Source organism: Cornus florida, unplaced genomic scaffold, assembly GCF_030987335.1.
Source record: "Cornus florida cultivar Cherokee Brave unplaced genomic scaffold, ASM3098733v1 CherokeeBrave_3.0.0_Hap2_Chr02, whole genome shotgun sequence".
Lineage (NCBI taxonomy): Eukaryota > Viridiplantae > Streptophyta > Magnoliopsida > Cornales > Cornaceae > Cornus > Cornus florida.
In genome coordinates, this window is record NW_026775572.1 from 71,810,292 (window position 1) to 71,828,289 (window position 17,998).

At 36.1% G+C, this 17,998-nt stretch overlaps 1 protein-coding gene across 1 annotated transcript; it reads left to right on the forward strand.

The window, feature by feature from the left end:
- Positions 1 to 380: 380 nt before the first annotated feature.
- LOC132296410 (uncharacterized) lies at positions 381 to 16,226 on the forward strand. The gene is made up of 5 exons (XM_059794612.1): positions 381 to 597; positions 13,554 to 14,053; positions 14,198 to 14,684; positions 15,597 to 15,901; positions 16,092 to 16,226. Exons 1-5 carry the CDS (start codon positions 381 to 383, stop codon positions 16,224 to 16,226), a joined length of 1,644 nt encoding a protein of 547 aa, XP_059650595.1.
- Positions 16,227 to 17,998: the final 1,772 nt, after the last annotated feature.

Consider the following 17,998-nt stretch of genomic DNA (forward strand, 5'->3'; position numbering starts at 1 on the left):
GAGGGCATGCTTTTTAAATGGGTTAACTTGGCCCATTAAGAAGGTTATTTTGGGAAGTCCGGCATACACCACATATTCACAGGTGGTTGATGCAGCTTTGCAACATTGTGAGGCTAGGAAAGACTACAAGCGATCTAGGGATGAGAATCGGAATGATAAAGACTCTATTAATCACTCTGCTGAGGGCGAAGGAGCCAGAAATAAGGATACGGGCGAATTCCAGGGACATCAACCTTGGAAGAAGCACAAGGGTACTTCAGAGGTTCAGAAAGAGGGGGTTCCTACTCAGAAGTAGCAGATTGAGGCACCACAAACTGGACAGGGTCAACTACAGGGGCAGATAGACCTTTTTAGAGGTCATTGCTATAAGTGTGGAGAATATGGGCATTCATCCAAACGTTGTCCTAGGATGGCTTCGAGACAATATGGGCAACAGGGACATGAGCAACCATTATCGGCTCCACAGTTCTCGCATGTGCCGACTCAGGCTTATCCAGCTTTTCCAGCACCACTGGGGCAACCAATACAACAGGTGCATCAGGGAAGGGTGTATAATGTTACACCATATGATGCATGGGCACCTCACACTAATTAAGGGTATGTTTTTATTCATGTTATACATAGACATGTTTGTTACGGTACAAGTGCATCACATTCATTTGTATTTGGATCATTCGGATTGATGGTGGTAATTTATATAAACCATGGACACTTAGTATGATACAGCAGTGGGTGTTAGTGCAATCTACGCAAGAATAGTAGGCTCATTACCATATATATTTGCACATTGGAAATCGAGATTGGGTAAATGTTTTGATAAAGGAGGATTGGGATGTAATAAAAAAAAAAATTTCATTCCCAGGGTTGGTGTATAGTTCGTTATACGTGGACAAGTGTCCTCTAAGTCATAAGTGCGCACTAGGTGGTACCTTATGGGTCGTAATTACCCGAAAATAGCAGTTTGGTCTAGCGACCACATGTCCTAGTTTTTCCACTGTTTAATTTCGCTTTTAATTTCAAGCCGTTAATCATGGATTACTTGTAGCTTGAGAATTAATGCTTGCTTTGGATATTTGAATCATAATTAGTATACTTGAAACTGCATACTTGTTTTGTGTATTTAGATCTCATTTACTATACTTGAACTTGTATCCTTAGTTGTGTATCCAAACCCTAATTATTATACTTAAGCAATGCATGTTTGATTTGTGCAATCGGACTTCATTATGTATACTTGTGTCATGTATGTTTATCATATGCGTAAATCATTTAGCTTAGTATACTTGTGCCGGTATACTTCATTCGTGAGTTTTCCATGTTAATTGTATGTTTGTATATGCATGCTTAGACAATGCATAACATGTTTTAACATTGCTTAGTATACTTGAGCATGTATACTTGTATGCCGTTGTTCATTTTAAATTGCATGAGTAGCGTAGGATGATCCCTAAGTCTCACTTTGACATAGACGTTAGGTGGCATGAGCCCCTTTAACATGTTTCACCTTAAGGTGATATAATTGTAAAATGCTAGGTCGATGCATGCGCATCTCCTACGAGTAGCTTTATGTTACTCACCCACGTAGTGGAGACATTTTTCAGGTACAGGGACCTTGATTTGGGATGCACACCACTCCATGGAAGTTTCGTAGACTTAAAGTATCATTTTCATGAAAATGTTGGCGTGAAATCCTATTTGTGGCTTTGTATGACAAAACTTGTATTTTTGTTCTAAATATGTAATATGTACATAAGTACACTTTTTGTAATGTGTTTGACATGCATGACATGAGGCCAAGGGTCAAGCATGTTTATAATTGCACTTGTATTCAATTGGTGCCATATTTTGTTTGAAAAATGTATTTTTATCAACTTTGAAGGTTTGGCATGTCAAATCTTGTAAATAAAATGTAATAAGGCCGTAGGCCATTGTAACATGTTTAAAACACTATTTTACACTTGCGTGTATGTTCACATCATCACACAATAGCATATAATCTATTTTGATCATACCATGGGGGATTCAAATAAGACTTAAGGACTTTTCTTCATTTTGGTGCATAGCAGGTTCATTTCCTCATTTTCGACTTGTTTCGGTTGACCGATCGCCTGTTTCGGTCGACCAATTCTCGGTTCAAATTGTTTGAACATCAAAATCTTGAATTCCAGTAGCCATTTTTGATGTTTGGCCCAATTCGGTCGACCGATGGCTTAGTTCGATCGATCGATTCTCTTGTGGTTTTAGTTGAACAGTGTTTTGCCAATTCCTGTACCCTTTTCCATCTCAAGCCACAAACCGGTCGACCGGTTTGTCATTTCGGTTGACCGAAATGAAGGCTCAATTTTTCTCTTTTTCTTGGTTTATTTCGGCAAACCGAAGCTCTATTTCGGTCGACCGAAATGGAGCTGCCTTGTAGGTTTTGTTTGGTTTGTTACCTAGACAGGTTAACTTCGTTTGTTGTTCCTACAGGACCTTGTTTATCTTGTTTGAGCCATTCTATAGCACACATGATTTAGTTTGAACTAGATCTTGCTCTTTTGGTTGTCATTGGTGCCATAGGGTACTAAGTGACCTTTTCATCCTAGCTTTCACTTCCGGTTATTCCCTTGAGTTCCGTGACTTCGTGGAAGGTCACATTGGTGTTCTAGGGATAATTTATATCTCTAGAAGTTTTGGTTTACCTTTTGCTTCTGCATTTCGGATCCGTTACCGGGTCAACTTTCGGCTCATCGCTGACGTACTAGGGTTGAAAAACTCAGGTCGTTACACTCCACCCTTCATTTGTCATGAGATTAAGCTACCAAGTCTCTCCACCCTAATGCCAACAAGTGGCACCATGAGAGTGACACTTGTCACACTTTTCAAAAATTACAAAAAGGTCATTTTCCAAAATATCTTCTAAATTAAATTACAAAATGGTCTCTAAAATGAAAAATAATTACTTTATTTAATTAAACTTAAACTCCAAAATTCAAGAATATTCTCAAAGAACTGTTATAACGACCCGGGTTTTGATTCAACCCGATACTACAGTGATGAACTGAAGATTGACCCGTTAACGGATCCAGATGCGGAAGCAAGAAACAAGACAATGATCTCCCAAGGCATAACACACCTCTAAGACCCTTTGATAACCTTCCATGAGGTCACGGAACCCGAAGGAACAAAGTGCGGAAACAAAACAAAGACAAGGGTATGAAAACCCTACCGAAGGAAGGACCAAGGGTAAAATGGTCATTTTACCCTAAGAGGAAGGAATTTGACTTCCAACAAGTCAAACAATATCAAAAACATTCAAAAACAACCTTCGGTAACTTCACATGAAGTCCTAAGGCCAAAGGAAGAGAACCAAATCCAACACTCTCTCACTAAAACGAGGATATCTTGAGGTAGGAAAAGAATCTGAAGCTGAAATTGGTACCATTGGAAATCTTACTTTGACATGGTCAGTTTAGACTCAAGAATGGACCAATTCAAAGTTGAAACGAAGAAATTACAACTGTTCAAAGTTGGAAGACCAAAGCTGGACCTTCAAACAGGATCTGGGGAACTTGAACTGGTTCAGCCTCCTTGAACTGGTTCAACATGGGCAGTACACCCAAGCTGGACCAAAAGACACCTCTTGAACCTGTTCAACCATCTTGAACAGGTTCAACCATCTTAAACCGGTTCAACCTGGGTAGAAACAGTAGTTTTAGCAGAAACAGTGGAAAATGCAGAAAATTGAGTTTGGAGCATAGTTTTCGAGGTCAAGATGACATTTTTCGGAAAAATATCGTGAAGAAACTCCCCCTAAAATCACATTTTCTATGTGACGGAGTTGAGAACGGAATTTATTCCCCAAAGGAAATACCCAAAATGCCCTTGAACAAGATTTTTAAAAAAAGAAAGTGTGAAACGAGTCCGTCGAAGGCTCATTTCACCACGGAAGAGGTTTTCCATGGAAACGATCATTCATGCAAACATAAATAATGATTTTGAGTGCGCGGGAATGGTCCGTGGCTCCCGAAAATGACCGAGTCAAAATCCGATCCCCCAATGGCCAAAAAGGCGAAAATTAACTTGAAATGAGAAAAGTGAAAATAAAAATTCGGAAATGGTTTCAAATGACCATTTGGCCTTTGGCTACACTTCATACATGATTAATGAGATCCTATGAAAGAATGAAAATGGAATTCCCACACCCGATGCAACCATGGTGAGACAAATACTTGACATTTTTCAATATTTTCATAATATTTCATGAAGTTAAAAGTTACATAGGATACAAGGTACATGTCATTGGCCTTCGGCCTCATCTTATACATGTTGAATACAATAAAAAGGGTGTACTTATGTACACATTACATAAATGGAATCAAATATACATATTTTGTCAAATAAAGTTACAAAAGGCATCTCATGCTAACATTTGCATGAAATGGAAACTTAAGAGCTACAAGTCATCCACGAAATGATCGACAAGCATCACGAACCAAGTGTTCGTACCTGAACAAATCCCCCAGTAACTTCAGGGTGAGTAAACAAGTTTACTCGTAGAGAATGAGCATGCATCAGCTCGATTTCTTTAGAGATTTTTAGGACTAACATGATATAGTTCAAAAAAGATCATGCCACCTAACGTCTATGTCAAAGATTAGACTCAAGGATCATCCTAAACTACCATGGAGCATAAGCAACAAGAATCATAATATATCTACATATATGAAGCAAGTCAAGATTAGGATAATCCAAAGAACACGACAAGAATAACGCATGGAATCAAGAACAAGGCATAATGTCTATGCAAGTAAACAAGATTAGGATATTCCAATTAACACGACATAAAGTATACTTGAAATCAAGGACAAGGCATATGATCTATGCGATTAAACATGGATACGACATTCCATGAAACACGAAAAGAGATTATACATGAAGTCAAGAACAAGGCATAATATCTACGCAATTGTACAAGGATGAAATATTTCATATAACACGAAAAGAAGTTATACATGAAATCAAGAACAAAGCATAATATCTATGCAATTTAACATGATTGGAACATTCTAAGTAACACGATAAGGAAAACACATGAATCCAAAAACAAGGCATAATATCTATGCAGTTAATTAAGGATGGAACATTTCCTATAACACGAAGGAGTTTTAAAAATTCGAGGAATGCAACACTTGAAATCTAAAGAGTGAGATCAAATAATGTGGAAACTTAGATATCGCCCGGATGAAAACCGTACTCTTGGGATCACTTTAGGGTTATCAACCCAAGGGTACCTTCCCTTAGTCTTGGGATCACTTTAGGGTTATCAACCCAAGGGTACCTTCCCCTGTACTAGAACCAAGTCCTAGCCATAACAATTCTTGATTGATATCCCAATTCCCAAAATCAACAAGTTGTGCAAGTCAAGATTGTATTAAAATACAAGAAATGCATTAACCACGTTTCATGCACAACCAAGATTTTGGAACACACAAGTCATGCCTTAAGTTTATCAACTATAATGGCATGTAAAATGTCAAGAAAATATAGTATGCATCTATATATAGATTAGAACCAAGATATATAGCATAAGAAATCCATTGAAGTACATATACCACAAGTATAAGACACATGATTCAATTACTTATTTAACAACACATGAGTAACTTAAATCATTCTAAGACAACCATGCTAGTCCATTAACTACCTTAATGAGATCAAGATACAAGGGGTCTAGAAACATGATGGAAAGCTAAAAGCTTCATGAAATACAAGTCCAACATCAAGTTACAAGTTCATTTCATACGAGACACGACCATGTGATTTAAATTCCATACAAAGGAAATAAGCAAAGGTAAGTCTCAAAACTTATCCGATTATTCTCAATTGATATATGTGAAGGAACGTGTCAAGAAAAGCATGAATTCCAATTTAGAAACTTAATCAAGACCAAGAAGCTATTGAATGGATTTTAAATATTTCATTTAATTAAAATCTCTAGGTTTTGAAATTCATCTGAATGATCTCAAATTAATATATGTTATACAATATGCCAGGACTTGATTTAATAACCTATTACAAGTGAATTACATGTAAGTTACGACTATGAGTATTAAACTTTAATACTAGAAAATGATTAAACAAAAAGTTTTCAAAACTTAATCAAATGTTCTCGATTAAATATATGTGAAACTATATGGCATGCATACCAAGATTATCAAGTCGGAAATCCAATGGAGTGAATAGTACACTCGGAATAAATTAATTAATTAAATTAATCATTTGTCTCTAGATTTTAAAACATCATCAAATATTCTCAAATTCACATATGTTGAAGAGTATGCTAGGGCCTAATTTAATATGCTAATACATATCGATTTCAAGCTAGTTAAGGCCACACAAATTAAATATTTATTCAAGATAAATATTAAATAAAATCTTTATTCCTTGTCCAAATGCTCTAAATTTAATATATGTCAATGACCATATCAAGGGGTAATTTAATATCAAGCTATAAGTTTAAAACAAGCTATAACGAACCGGGAGAATCAAATCTCATACAAGAAAAACAAATAATAAAATCTCTAAATTTTATATTTAAGCATGTAAACAAGTTGTATAAGCATCAATATCATACTATATAGCAAGAAAATAAATTATAACACCCCCTACCTCCATTTAAGATGAAATCTCAAATCCCCACCGAAAGAAAAATGCTTCGAATCCGACGATACTCCTAGGTTATGTCGGGGACAACGAGAGGAACATTAAACACCAAGGAGGTACCATGAAAATCCAAACTTGAACTTGGAACCTGAACTCAAAAATGGTCCGAAATTGATTCTGATGAGGGGGAAAGGTGTGCGTTGTCAAGGCGAGCAATAAACATTAAGGCACGATGACATTTCACATGAAGGAAGGGCTTCAAAGGAGGAGAGAGAAGGTGGCAGCCCCTTGGGCTGCCATGAACGCCGGCCAAGAGAGGGGAGAGAGAGAGAGAAAATCTAATTTTTTTGTCTTTAAATCCCCTATTTATAGAAAAACCCTAAAAGTGCCCCGAAAGGGCCCCGCCGGGTCTAGAAAAGTGGATTTTGAGCAAACGCGCTCAAACGGAAAAACTCTATGAAAGAAAACGATTCTAAATGACAAAAAATGAATAATGGAAGAAACGGCGTCAAAAACCGAATACCGAGCAGAGAGATATGCCCCGAACAAGTTCGGAGGTAATTGGGGTCAGAAACTCTGAAACTGGAGAAAAATGACCAGAATGGAATTCTAAGATTACATGACTCAACGAAATGTAAAAATGAATCCCATACGAGGATCCAGGCTCCAGACAAGATATTTTTGCAATAACTTTCGTTAATTGCACAGTGGTCCCTACAAAAAGGGTTAACTGCGAAACTGCCCCAGAATGAAAATATTTTCCAAAAGATATTTTATTAGATACCCCTGAAATAAAATATCTTCAAAAGATATTTATGAAAAACACCCCAAGAAATGAAAAAGATTCTGAAGAATTGTGCATCTATGCCCCTGTGGACACCGGGAGCAACCAAAGTACTTTCTTGCAAAAGTAAAGATACGTATTTTAAAGAAACCATTGAAGATGAAGGTACGTGAAGTCAAAAACTAACTCCGAGCACGAAAAGTGAGGTTTTGCCAAACAAGTGACAAACAGAGATAAGATATAATAGGGAAGAGGACGAAATAGCGTATAATGTCCGAAAAGTGAAAATGCAGAAATAACTCGATTCTCAAAGGAAGTTGTCAATCCACGGAAAAGAGTCTCAAAAACCATTTCCGAGCACTCGAGACGACACTAAGCGACAAGAAACAAAGCTCAGAAAAGAAATTTAAACGGAACAAATTTATCCGTAAAATTTCAGGAGAAAAGGAAAGGGAGGTAAATGACCGGGTCGTTACAACTATGCATCCATGCCCTTTACAAGAAAAGTAAACATCTAGCATGGTTTTCTACATATGTAAAAATACTACTATGTTGGAAATTAAATAACATGAATGCATGCAAAGCCGGAATCAAATCCGAATACAAAAATTGAGGTCATGCAAGGAAAAATGGCAAATGAGAAAAGGACAAAATAGGAAAAAAGACGAAAAAAGAAATTACCAAAAAAAAAGAAGGGAAATAAAATGACCGGGTCATTACAACATACCCTCCTTAAAAGGATTTCGTTCCCGAAATCGAGCCGTACCTGAAAGAGAAAACACCTGTGACTTCTTACTCAATGCATCAACCACTACATTAGCCTTACCCGGATGGTACTGTAACTCAAAGTCGTAATCTTCCATGAACTCAACCCATCTGCGCCGTCTCAAGTTCAAATCCTTCTAAGAGAACAAATACTTAAGACTCTTATGGTCGGAGAAAACCTCTAAATCATGAATGCATGCAAATTCGGAATCAAATCCGAGCACAAAAAGTGAGGTCATGCAAGGAAAAATAGCAAACGAGAAAAAGATGAAATAAGGAAAAGACGAAAAGAAAATTACCCAAAAAAAAAAGAAAAAAGAAGGGAAGTAAAATAACCGGGTCATTACATCATTAAATGGGTTACACATGTAACCTGTTTAATAAATAGGTCTGGTTAGTGTTGAGATTTTTTACACGAATATTAAACAATTCGTGTTCGGATTGAGTTATTTAATAAAATATCCTTACGTCGACACGGCACGATTATGATCCATAAACACAAATTACCACCTCTAATAAAAACTCATTCAATTAAACAAATAATTTAGAACAATTCGTCTAAATATTATTACTCTTTAATAAATGAGGGCTTAAAATGATTCTAAACAAGTCCTTATCTAAACTTTAAACGTACAAGTGAAACAACGCACCGTTAATTGGTGGAGGAATGTACAACACCACCATTGTGCACTATGGCCGCAAATTAAGAAAGCAAGAAACCCGAAATGGGCGGCTTGGTGGTGTTTTTTACTTTTATTATAAGTTCCCACTACACGGGCGATCCCGACCAAATCTACCCCTCACATTAATTAATGGAAGTTTTTTTTACTACCAAAAATGCCCTCGTGATTCTTAAGAGTTTTTACAAGAAAGAGTCCAATGCATCAAATGACAAACTTGTACCTTATGTTGCTTGCTATATTGTTTGGATTTTGAAACAATTAATAAGTGTCTTGTTGTAATTGTATGAGTGATTGGGTTAATTCTTGTGTCTGCAAATTCATGTTAATTTTTTTTTTTTACTTTAATAAATAATTAATAACTCCTAACATTAGTTTTTTAAAAAATTAAAATTAATTAATATAAGATCAATAATAAAAATCGACCAAACCATGAAGATTTTTAAATGCTTTCAAAGCATTAACTCGTTTCCATGATTTTGAATTGTCGACTCTTTATGTAAGTTAAATTGTTATGTGAGCTTATCATTACTCTACAAATAATATTTACTTTCTAATAATTTTTTTTTAATTTTTATTTATTTTGAAAGTAAAACAAATACACAGGCTCGCTATATTTATATTCTCTTAAATATGTCATGCACAAAAGTTATTAGTCACTTACAAAGTTTCAGGGGTATGTCATGCTTGAAAAAACTTTGATGGCTATTGAAATTAGAAAAAAATTAAGTAAATGAAAAACCAAAGAGAGATAATTATAATTTTATGAAAAATAAATAAATCTCTTTGTTTGGTGAGTACATAGGAATAAAAAGAGAGAAGAAATAATATTGCATTTGGTTTGTGATTTACTTAATCAAGAAAAGAAAAAAAAATAGTTCTTTTATCTTTTTTTCTTTCTTCTAGATTTTGATTTTTAACCTTTAAAATAAGTGAATAACACGGTCTTTAAAATTGTGAAGAGAAGTGTCCAAATCAAAGAAGTGATACCTACCCTATGTTCCCCTTATTGGTTCCTAAGACAAAATCAAATACTTGCTTTTTGGTTATACAGTTAGACCATATTTGGTATGAGTGAACGGAATCAAATGAAGTGGGAATGGAATACTTTTGTTTCCATTCTTTAGTTTTATAAATAATTTTAAAGTTAGAATAATGATTTCTCACCATTCTCCAAGAATGGTGATTCCCACTAATTCATTCAACTTTCCAACTAAAGGAATGGCCATTCCATTCCCACTTTAAAATAATAATAATAATAATTGAATTAAAAAAAAAAAAACATTTGATGAACTTCAATACGACTGCTATAACGTTCTTCCCCTTTCTCTTCATCGGAGAACCATGACTGGTTTTTGGTCTCACAAGGGTGAAGTTTTGCCATCTCAAATTAAAGATGAGAAACCACTATACCCTAGTGCCGCACAGAAAGAAGCCACTTTACCCTAGCGACGCACAGAAAGAGCCAATTCATATGTTGGGAAGCCAGAAATTTCCTCTTTTAAAGGAAGTAAAAGCTACATTCGGATTAACGAGGACTATGGGTATGCCTTAAGGCAATAAGGGGGTGTCAATAACAATAATCTAATCCTTTCTGTTTCAGATTTGGAAGCTCTTCGACTGGGTTTGAGGTTTTCTCTTTCTCAGCCTTACTAATCATTAAACCATCCTGTTCATACTTCTGAGAGATTGCTTTCAGAAAATGGCTCTTATCTAATACAAATCCAGGCACCAAACGATACATTGATTTAGAACCCTAGGGTTTGTGCAATTTTGTGAAGGAATTTTGATTGATTTGTGTGGCTTCGTGACCCGTTAGTCCGCGACGGAGGTGGTTGCTCCTCTATTTGTTTTTCTCTTCTGTCCGGCGGAGCTTTTGCGACGAGAGTTATGGTTGTTGGGGTGATAACCGGCTATACACACACACACACACACACACACACACACACACACATATATATATATGAATATATTTTTTACAAAAATAGAATGTTTGGTTGTGGTTGTGGGGTGGAGGTCCGATGGTGGGTGAGATTTGACAGGCATTTTTAGAGAGAAAAAAAAAAAGGCAAGAAAGAGGTTTTTCTGTGCAACCAAACATGAGAATGGAATGGTTATTCCATTCCCATTCCATTCTCTGATTCATTCAATTCCCACTTCATTTCATTCAACCACACCAAACATGGCCTTAATGTTATGTATAAAAGTTTAATGTGTTTTTTTATATATATATTTATTATCTGGCAATGGTTAATAATGGTTAACAAAAAGAAGATTCAAATTTAGGGCTCGGAGCATAGGGTAGGCTACTGAAGGGTTGTTTTTTTTTTTTTTTTAACACCAAACAGAGAGACAATTCATTGAGAAAAAGAAGAAATACAGTCCAAAGACAAAGCATCTGAAAGCCATTTAGGCCAGACACCCCACTCCAGATCGCCACATTAGGCCGCCAAGGCCATTTTGCGCACTAAATGAGCAACACAATTAACATTTCTAGGAACCCATGCCAAAGAGGACCCTTGACAAACAGATAGCAAATGAGAAACATCAGCAAAAACAACATATAAGGCCTTACTCGAAGGTTTAAGTTGCATCACCAGCTGGCAGTCCCCTTCAACAATAACATTTTGATAGCCTCAGAGATGGATCAACAAAAGACATTCGTGTAGGACGAGGCCCTTAGCCATAGAAGGACTACCAACATTAAAAAGAAAACAAAGGCCATTTTCACAGGTTGCCCAAAAGGATTTCTGAGAATCAAACCACCCTCACATAGTTTCTGAGATTGATTAAATGTAGCATCAAAATTAAGTTTGAAAAACCCCAGGGGTGGAGAACACCATTTCAGAGGAGGAAGAACCGGCGTGGAAGATGAAAGCGAGGAAGAAAGTAACCGAGACTGCCAAAGAATCTCCTGAAATTCAAAGAAATCCTAGAGAGCTTTTTGAACTACCTCAAAAGGGTCCCAACGACGTTGATTAAAAAAAAGATCATTTTTATATTTCCAGAGAGTCCAACAAATAAAAGCCACAAGACTAAGGCACTTTGAAGGACAATCAGACGGATGCCATTTCTCAGTAAGATCCACCCACCTCTTAGGCCAAAATGAAGGGCAACAACCCCCAAAATCCAATCGCAGTGGACTTAACTTCCAAACCATGGAAGCAAAATGACATGTACAAAGTACATGATCAACCGTTTTAACTAGCTTATATGTAAGAAGGAACCATAAACTCACAACACACAGGAGAGCAAAAAATTAATAGGGATACGCTCATATACACTTTGCTAAAGAAAAAAGAGAATTTTTAGGGGAGCTTGAATTTTCCAAATGTTGCACCACGTACTAGATTTGGTAGCATCAAAGCTACAGCCAGCTTGTGAAAAAACATCAGACTTTTTGTTCAAAATGGAGAGCACATTGTGATAAGCACTTTTAACCGAAAAGACCCATCTTTGGAAGCTCCCCAGACTTTACAATCCACACCCCCTCTGATTGTGATAGGAATTTGAAAAATAAGGCCGCAATCTCTCTTATTGAAGCTACTGAAGATCAGACCTTTATCACTGAGGCACGACCGATACACTCATAAAAATTTAATATGAAATAATAAATTGAAATTTAATTGGAGATAATTCATTTTGTTCAAAAGAGGGTTGGTAATAAATCGTAAAAACTAAATGAAGACGAAACTAAAAAGTCAAAAGAGGAAGAAGATAATACTCTAATCTTCTCCTTCTTTTTTATGAAGTATCCATTTTTTTTTTTTTTTTTTTGGCGGTCTTTAAATAATTATAGAGTCATGATATTAAGGACTCATTTGTTAGGCATAATTTATGTGGTACAAAAAAACAAATAATTTATAGCAGTGGCTCATGTTGATTCATTACAAAGTATTCAAATTTTAATTTTATTTAATTTCCAATACCCTAATTGTTTCTATTAGAAATTTAATTCCTTCTTTAATTATCTCCATTTTCTTTCCTATAGATGTATTTTTTCCTTTATGGATTTGATAGGTTTAATGGATCGTAAAATAAGAGACGATACCCAAAAGATAAAGGTAATATAAGTAACATTTAGGACTCCATTGTCACCCAATGGTGAGGTCTAACCACATTTGGCACAAGAAAAATCACAGCCCCAATCTGCTAATCCAAAACCACCATCCACATCCAAGAATTCAACTAAGTTTAAAGGTTTGGACTTAGTTATTGACCTCTTTGCTCACAAGATGTTTGTCTCAGATTGTTGTGATGTACCAACTAAATCTATTCCAATTAGCAATTCCTTTGGTTCTTTGGGAATGAATGACACTACTGAGGAACAAGAGTCCCTTGCTGAAGATGACCATTTTTCAGAGGAAGATGATGACACTGTTACTGCTTCAAACCATAAAAATTATTATCCTTCTTACTCTCCCATCCTCAATAAGGCACTCAAATCTCGAAAACCAAACCAAGGAAAACACTCCAAAGTCAGCAGAAAGCCTAAAATTGCAAAGCCTTGTTTATCCAATGTTGCTACCCTTAAGGGGTTTAGGGGGTTATGTAAGCTCATTACCTCCTCCCAATGATTTGGGCTGCTTGGAATGTACGAGGGCTGAACTTCCCGCTCAAACAAGTGGAGGTTAGGAACCTTATTACATCACATGATCTTTGTCTCATTGCTTTATTAGAAACAAAGATATGGCAAGAGAATGTTGCTGTAGTTCGCAGAAATATTGCACATATATGGAGTATAGTTTGTAACTATCAGTACTCTACCCTTGGGAGAGTTTGGATCCTGTGGAATCCAATGCTGGTGTCTGTCTACCCCACATTCACGAATGGTCAAGTGATTAATTGTTCAATTTGGATTCACAGTTTGAACACAAAATGTTTGGCTTCTTTTGTTTATAGAGCCAACACTGTTGTTAAAAGAGTTGCTCTTTGGAAAGCCCTACACATCCACAATGAGCCTGGAGGACCATGGATCCTCATGGGTGACTTCAATGTTCTACTTCATGTGAATGAATCTTTTGGGGGTGCCAATAGATGGACTAAAGGGATGTTAGATTTTAAGGAATGTTTGCACAAAAATGAGTTAGAAGACCTGAGATTCACTGGCATCCAGTTTACCTGCACCAATAATAGCTTTAGGTGTGCTAACATATCAAGGAAACTGGATAGGGTTTTGGTAAACCATGTATGGATGAATAGGTTTACTCAAGCTACTTGTGAATTTCTACCACATGGTGTGTCAGACCATTCTCCTATAATTGTTGTTCTTGGTGAAATCTTTCCTAGAAGGAATTTACCCTTTAGATTCTTTAATTTTTAGGTACTTAATGAGAAGTTCATTGATATTGTTTTCCATGGTTGGCAAAATGAGGTTTTTGGCACTGAGATGTTCAATGTGGTACAAAAGCTGAGAGCATTAAAATATCCTTTGAAACTACTTAACAAGAGAGCTTTTGGTTCTATGGTGGATATCTACAGAAAGGAGCTGTCACAGTGCCAAGCTAATTTGGATCTCAATCTTGCAAATGACCATCTTCGATTACAAGAAAAGGATTTGGCAGTTAAGTTCAGTGAACTTTGTTTGGCTGAGGAAATTTTTTACAAACAGAAAGTACAAATCCATTGGCTTAAGGTTGGGGACCAGAATATTTCCTTCTTTATGAAATCATTCTCATCCAAAGCTAATAGAAGGAAGGTGGTTTCAATTGAAGACTCATTGGGGAATACTATCCAAGGTTTGGATTTAAGGAATGAATTCCTCAATTACTTCCAAAACCTTCTTGGTCAGAGCTATAGCACCTATCCAGGTATGTCCTCATTCTCTAGTATTATTACTGTGACTATTCCTTCTAGCCTCATCCCTATCCTCACTGCCATACTAACACACCTAGAAATACAGAAGACCAAGCTTTCATTCAACCCCTACAAAAGCCCTGGTCCTGATGGGTTTAATTCATGCTTTTTCACCCATGCTTGGCCAATTATTGGCCAAGATATCACTGAAGCAATACATGATTTTTCATTTCAGGAAGAATGTTTGCTGAAATAAATTGCTCATACATTGCACTTGTCCCTAAGACACTTAACCCTTCATATGTAAGTGACTTTAAGCCTATATCCTGCTGCAACATCATTTACAAGTGCATCTCTAAACTATTTGCTTCCAAACTCAGCCTAGTTCTCCTTTTAATTATAAACCCTGCCCAAAATGCCTTTATCAAGGATAGACAAATCACTAACAATATTCACCTTGCCTATGAGTTGCTCAATGGATACCACAGAATTAACCATCCTCCTTGTTGCACAATGAAGATAAACCTTAAGAAAGCATTTGACACTCTTCATTGGCAATTCATTTTGGATACACTCCAACTTTTTGGCTTCCCACCACAATTTATAATTAGATCAATCAATGTATCTTTACTCCTTCTTACTCCATTTCTTTAAATGGGGAGCTTTTTGGGTTCTTTAAGGGTAAGAGAGGTGTTCGGCAAGGGACCCATCTCCCCCTTGTTGTTTATTCTTGCAATGGAAGTTATGTCTCTTTCCCTTGCAAATGTAATCTCAAATAACCCTTGTTTCAAGTACCACTAAAGATATAGTAAAGCTTTCCATCTCCCACCTTGCTTTTGTTGATGACTTGCGGCTTTTCTCCTTTGGTAATGTGGCTCAAGTCCAAGTACTTCACAATACACTATCAAATTTTCTCCTTATTACAGACCTCTCAATCAATTGTTCCAAAAGTCAGGTTTTCTTCTCTGGTGTGGATAGGCAGACTAGAATTCAAATTCAATCATTGCTACAATTTGACACTGGAATGCTTCCAATTACCTATCTTGGGCTACCACTTTCCTCCTCAGCAATTAATGCAACTGACTGTCAATCTCTTATCCACAAGATTACAACTGGATTTAGCTCCTGGACATCAAGATTCCTTTTATATGCTGGGAGAGCAGTTTTGATCAAGTCCATCCTTCATTCCATTCAAGCATACTGGTCCCAAGCCTTCATTATACCTATAAAGGTTATAGATAATATCAACCAAATTCTAAAAAGGTTTTAGTGGTCTAGTGTTGAACTCAAGAAAAGTGAGGCAAAAGTTGCATGGACTGCCATATGTAGACCTAAACCACATGGTGGCCTTGGATTTGACTGTATTGAAATAACCAATAGAGTTTCAAACCTTAAACATATTTGGAAGATTTGTTCTACAGGAAGGAGCTTGTGGGTGGACTGGATCTATAGGTATCTTATCAAAAACAAAAGTTTCTGGACAATCAAAGCTAACTCAACCAATTCTGGCTTTTGGAGGAAGCTCCTCAAACTTAGAGACATGGCGAGAAGGTTGATCAAACATAGAGTTGGAGCAGGCATGGATACTATAATGTGGATTGATTTTTGGTTACCAAATGGTCCACTATGTTCTTAGCTTTCTAAGATGGAAATTCTTCAACTTGACAAAATGTTAAAGTAGATAGCCTAATTTCCAATACTCAGTGGGTTATTCCAGCCTCCCTTCAGCACATATAATTCCTACAGTCACACTCCTTCGACTCCCAAATCCAAAGCATGCAACCTCCATCCTCTGGTTAGCAAACAAACGGAGACTCTACACTCTTGATACCAAACCAATGAAGCACAAGCACTACACCAATGCCTACTATCTTTGTATATCTGATTGGGAATCAATTGATCATTTAATCTTCAAGTGCAAATTCAGTATTCTCATTTGGGAGTTCATTCAAAATGTTTCTGGATTCTACTTCAGACATGATTACTGGGCTGATCTTATCTCATGGTGCTCAACTACATGGTGCAACAAATACTTCATTATCCATAAGTTCATTCTGTTTGCTGCTATTTACTTCATTTGGATCGAAAGAAATGCCAGAGCCTTTAGGAATAAATCAACCAGTGCTCAACACATCATTTGTCTTATTAAGGGCTGCATCAGAACAAGGCTTGCTTTAATGGCACTGAGGAAGAGGATTAAGCTCTACCAGAAAAAAAAAACTATGGAAGAATTACATAAACTTTTCCTTAAAGGCTGTGCTTTTGTAGGAGGTCACTCATGGCACCTATCAGAGTAATTCATATCACATTCGCTTGGTTAATGTTGTCAGTTTGCCTTATTGTTGCTCTTCTGAGCAGTTATTCATGACCTATGGTTGATATTTAGAGCAGTTTGTTCCTGCTGCTTAGGTTGGTTGTGGAGGTTTGTTCATGCTACTGCTTAGGTTGGTTGTGGATTTGTATTATTCTCTTTTTCTCTATGTTTTGTTGTTTCTCCCCTTAGATGGGATCCTTGTACATTCTTTTCTTTCTTCAATAAAGCTTACCCTTTAACTAAAAAAAAAAAGAACCATTCAGGACTCCATTAACATTGATTCTCTACAATACAATTTAATTTTAGGGTAATTTGCACTCACACCCCCTCAGGTTTGCAATAAGTACAGGTAGATACAACTTTGGGAGAGTGTGATTCAATTACTCCCTCAAATTTGCAAACTTGAACAATAACATCCCAACCATGATAAGAGTACCTAATTGCCCTATAACTTCTGAATTAACCCATTTAATTATTAAAGTACAATATTAACTTTTATAGGTCCTTTTATTTGACCAAAATGACCCTTAGCAAAAAAATAATAATAATAAATCAAACTCCACCACTGTGGCCACCAATGCCATATGCATACAAACACAAGCGGACCCAGGAATTTTTAATTGGTAGGGCCAAACTAGTAATGTAAAATAAAAATTTTAAAATAACTTAAAATCATTGTAAGACATTTTTTTGTGCAAGTTTAATGTATATTGTTAAAATGTGTCTAAATAATATGCAATAAAATTTAAAAGAAAAGTTGTCGATCGAATCATTATTGTTATCAAGTGAATAATTTTTTTTTCTTTACAATTCATAACAAATAATATTTATGTATGTGTGTGAATATATGTGTGCGTAATTATAGTATGTTATAAGGATTACCATAATAATTAATTATTATTATTATTTTTTTAACTAAATTTGATCTTTTATAGCAAGAGGTCTATTGGAATTTGAAGGGATTAAATGTAATTTTATTATTAAACTACAATCAGGGAACCATATAGATTTTTT

Coding starts and splice junctions, on each gene's coding strand:
- LOC132296410 (XM_059794612.1), top strand. CDS start 381: ATGGGCATTCATCCAAACGTTGTCCTAGGATGGCTTCGAGACAATATG. Junction 598..13,553: donor GCACCTCACACTAATTAAGG/GTATGTTTTTAT, acceptor TTGCTTTATTAG/AAACAAAGATATGGCAAGAG. Junction 14,054..14,197: donor GGAAACTGGATAGGGTTTTG/GTAAACCATGTA, acceptor TTTAATTTTTAG/GTACTTAATGAGAAGTTCAT.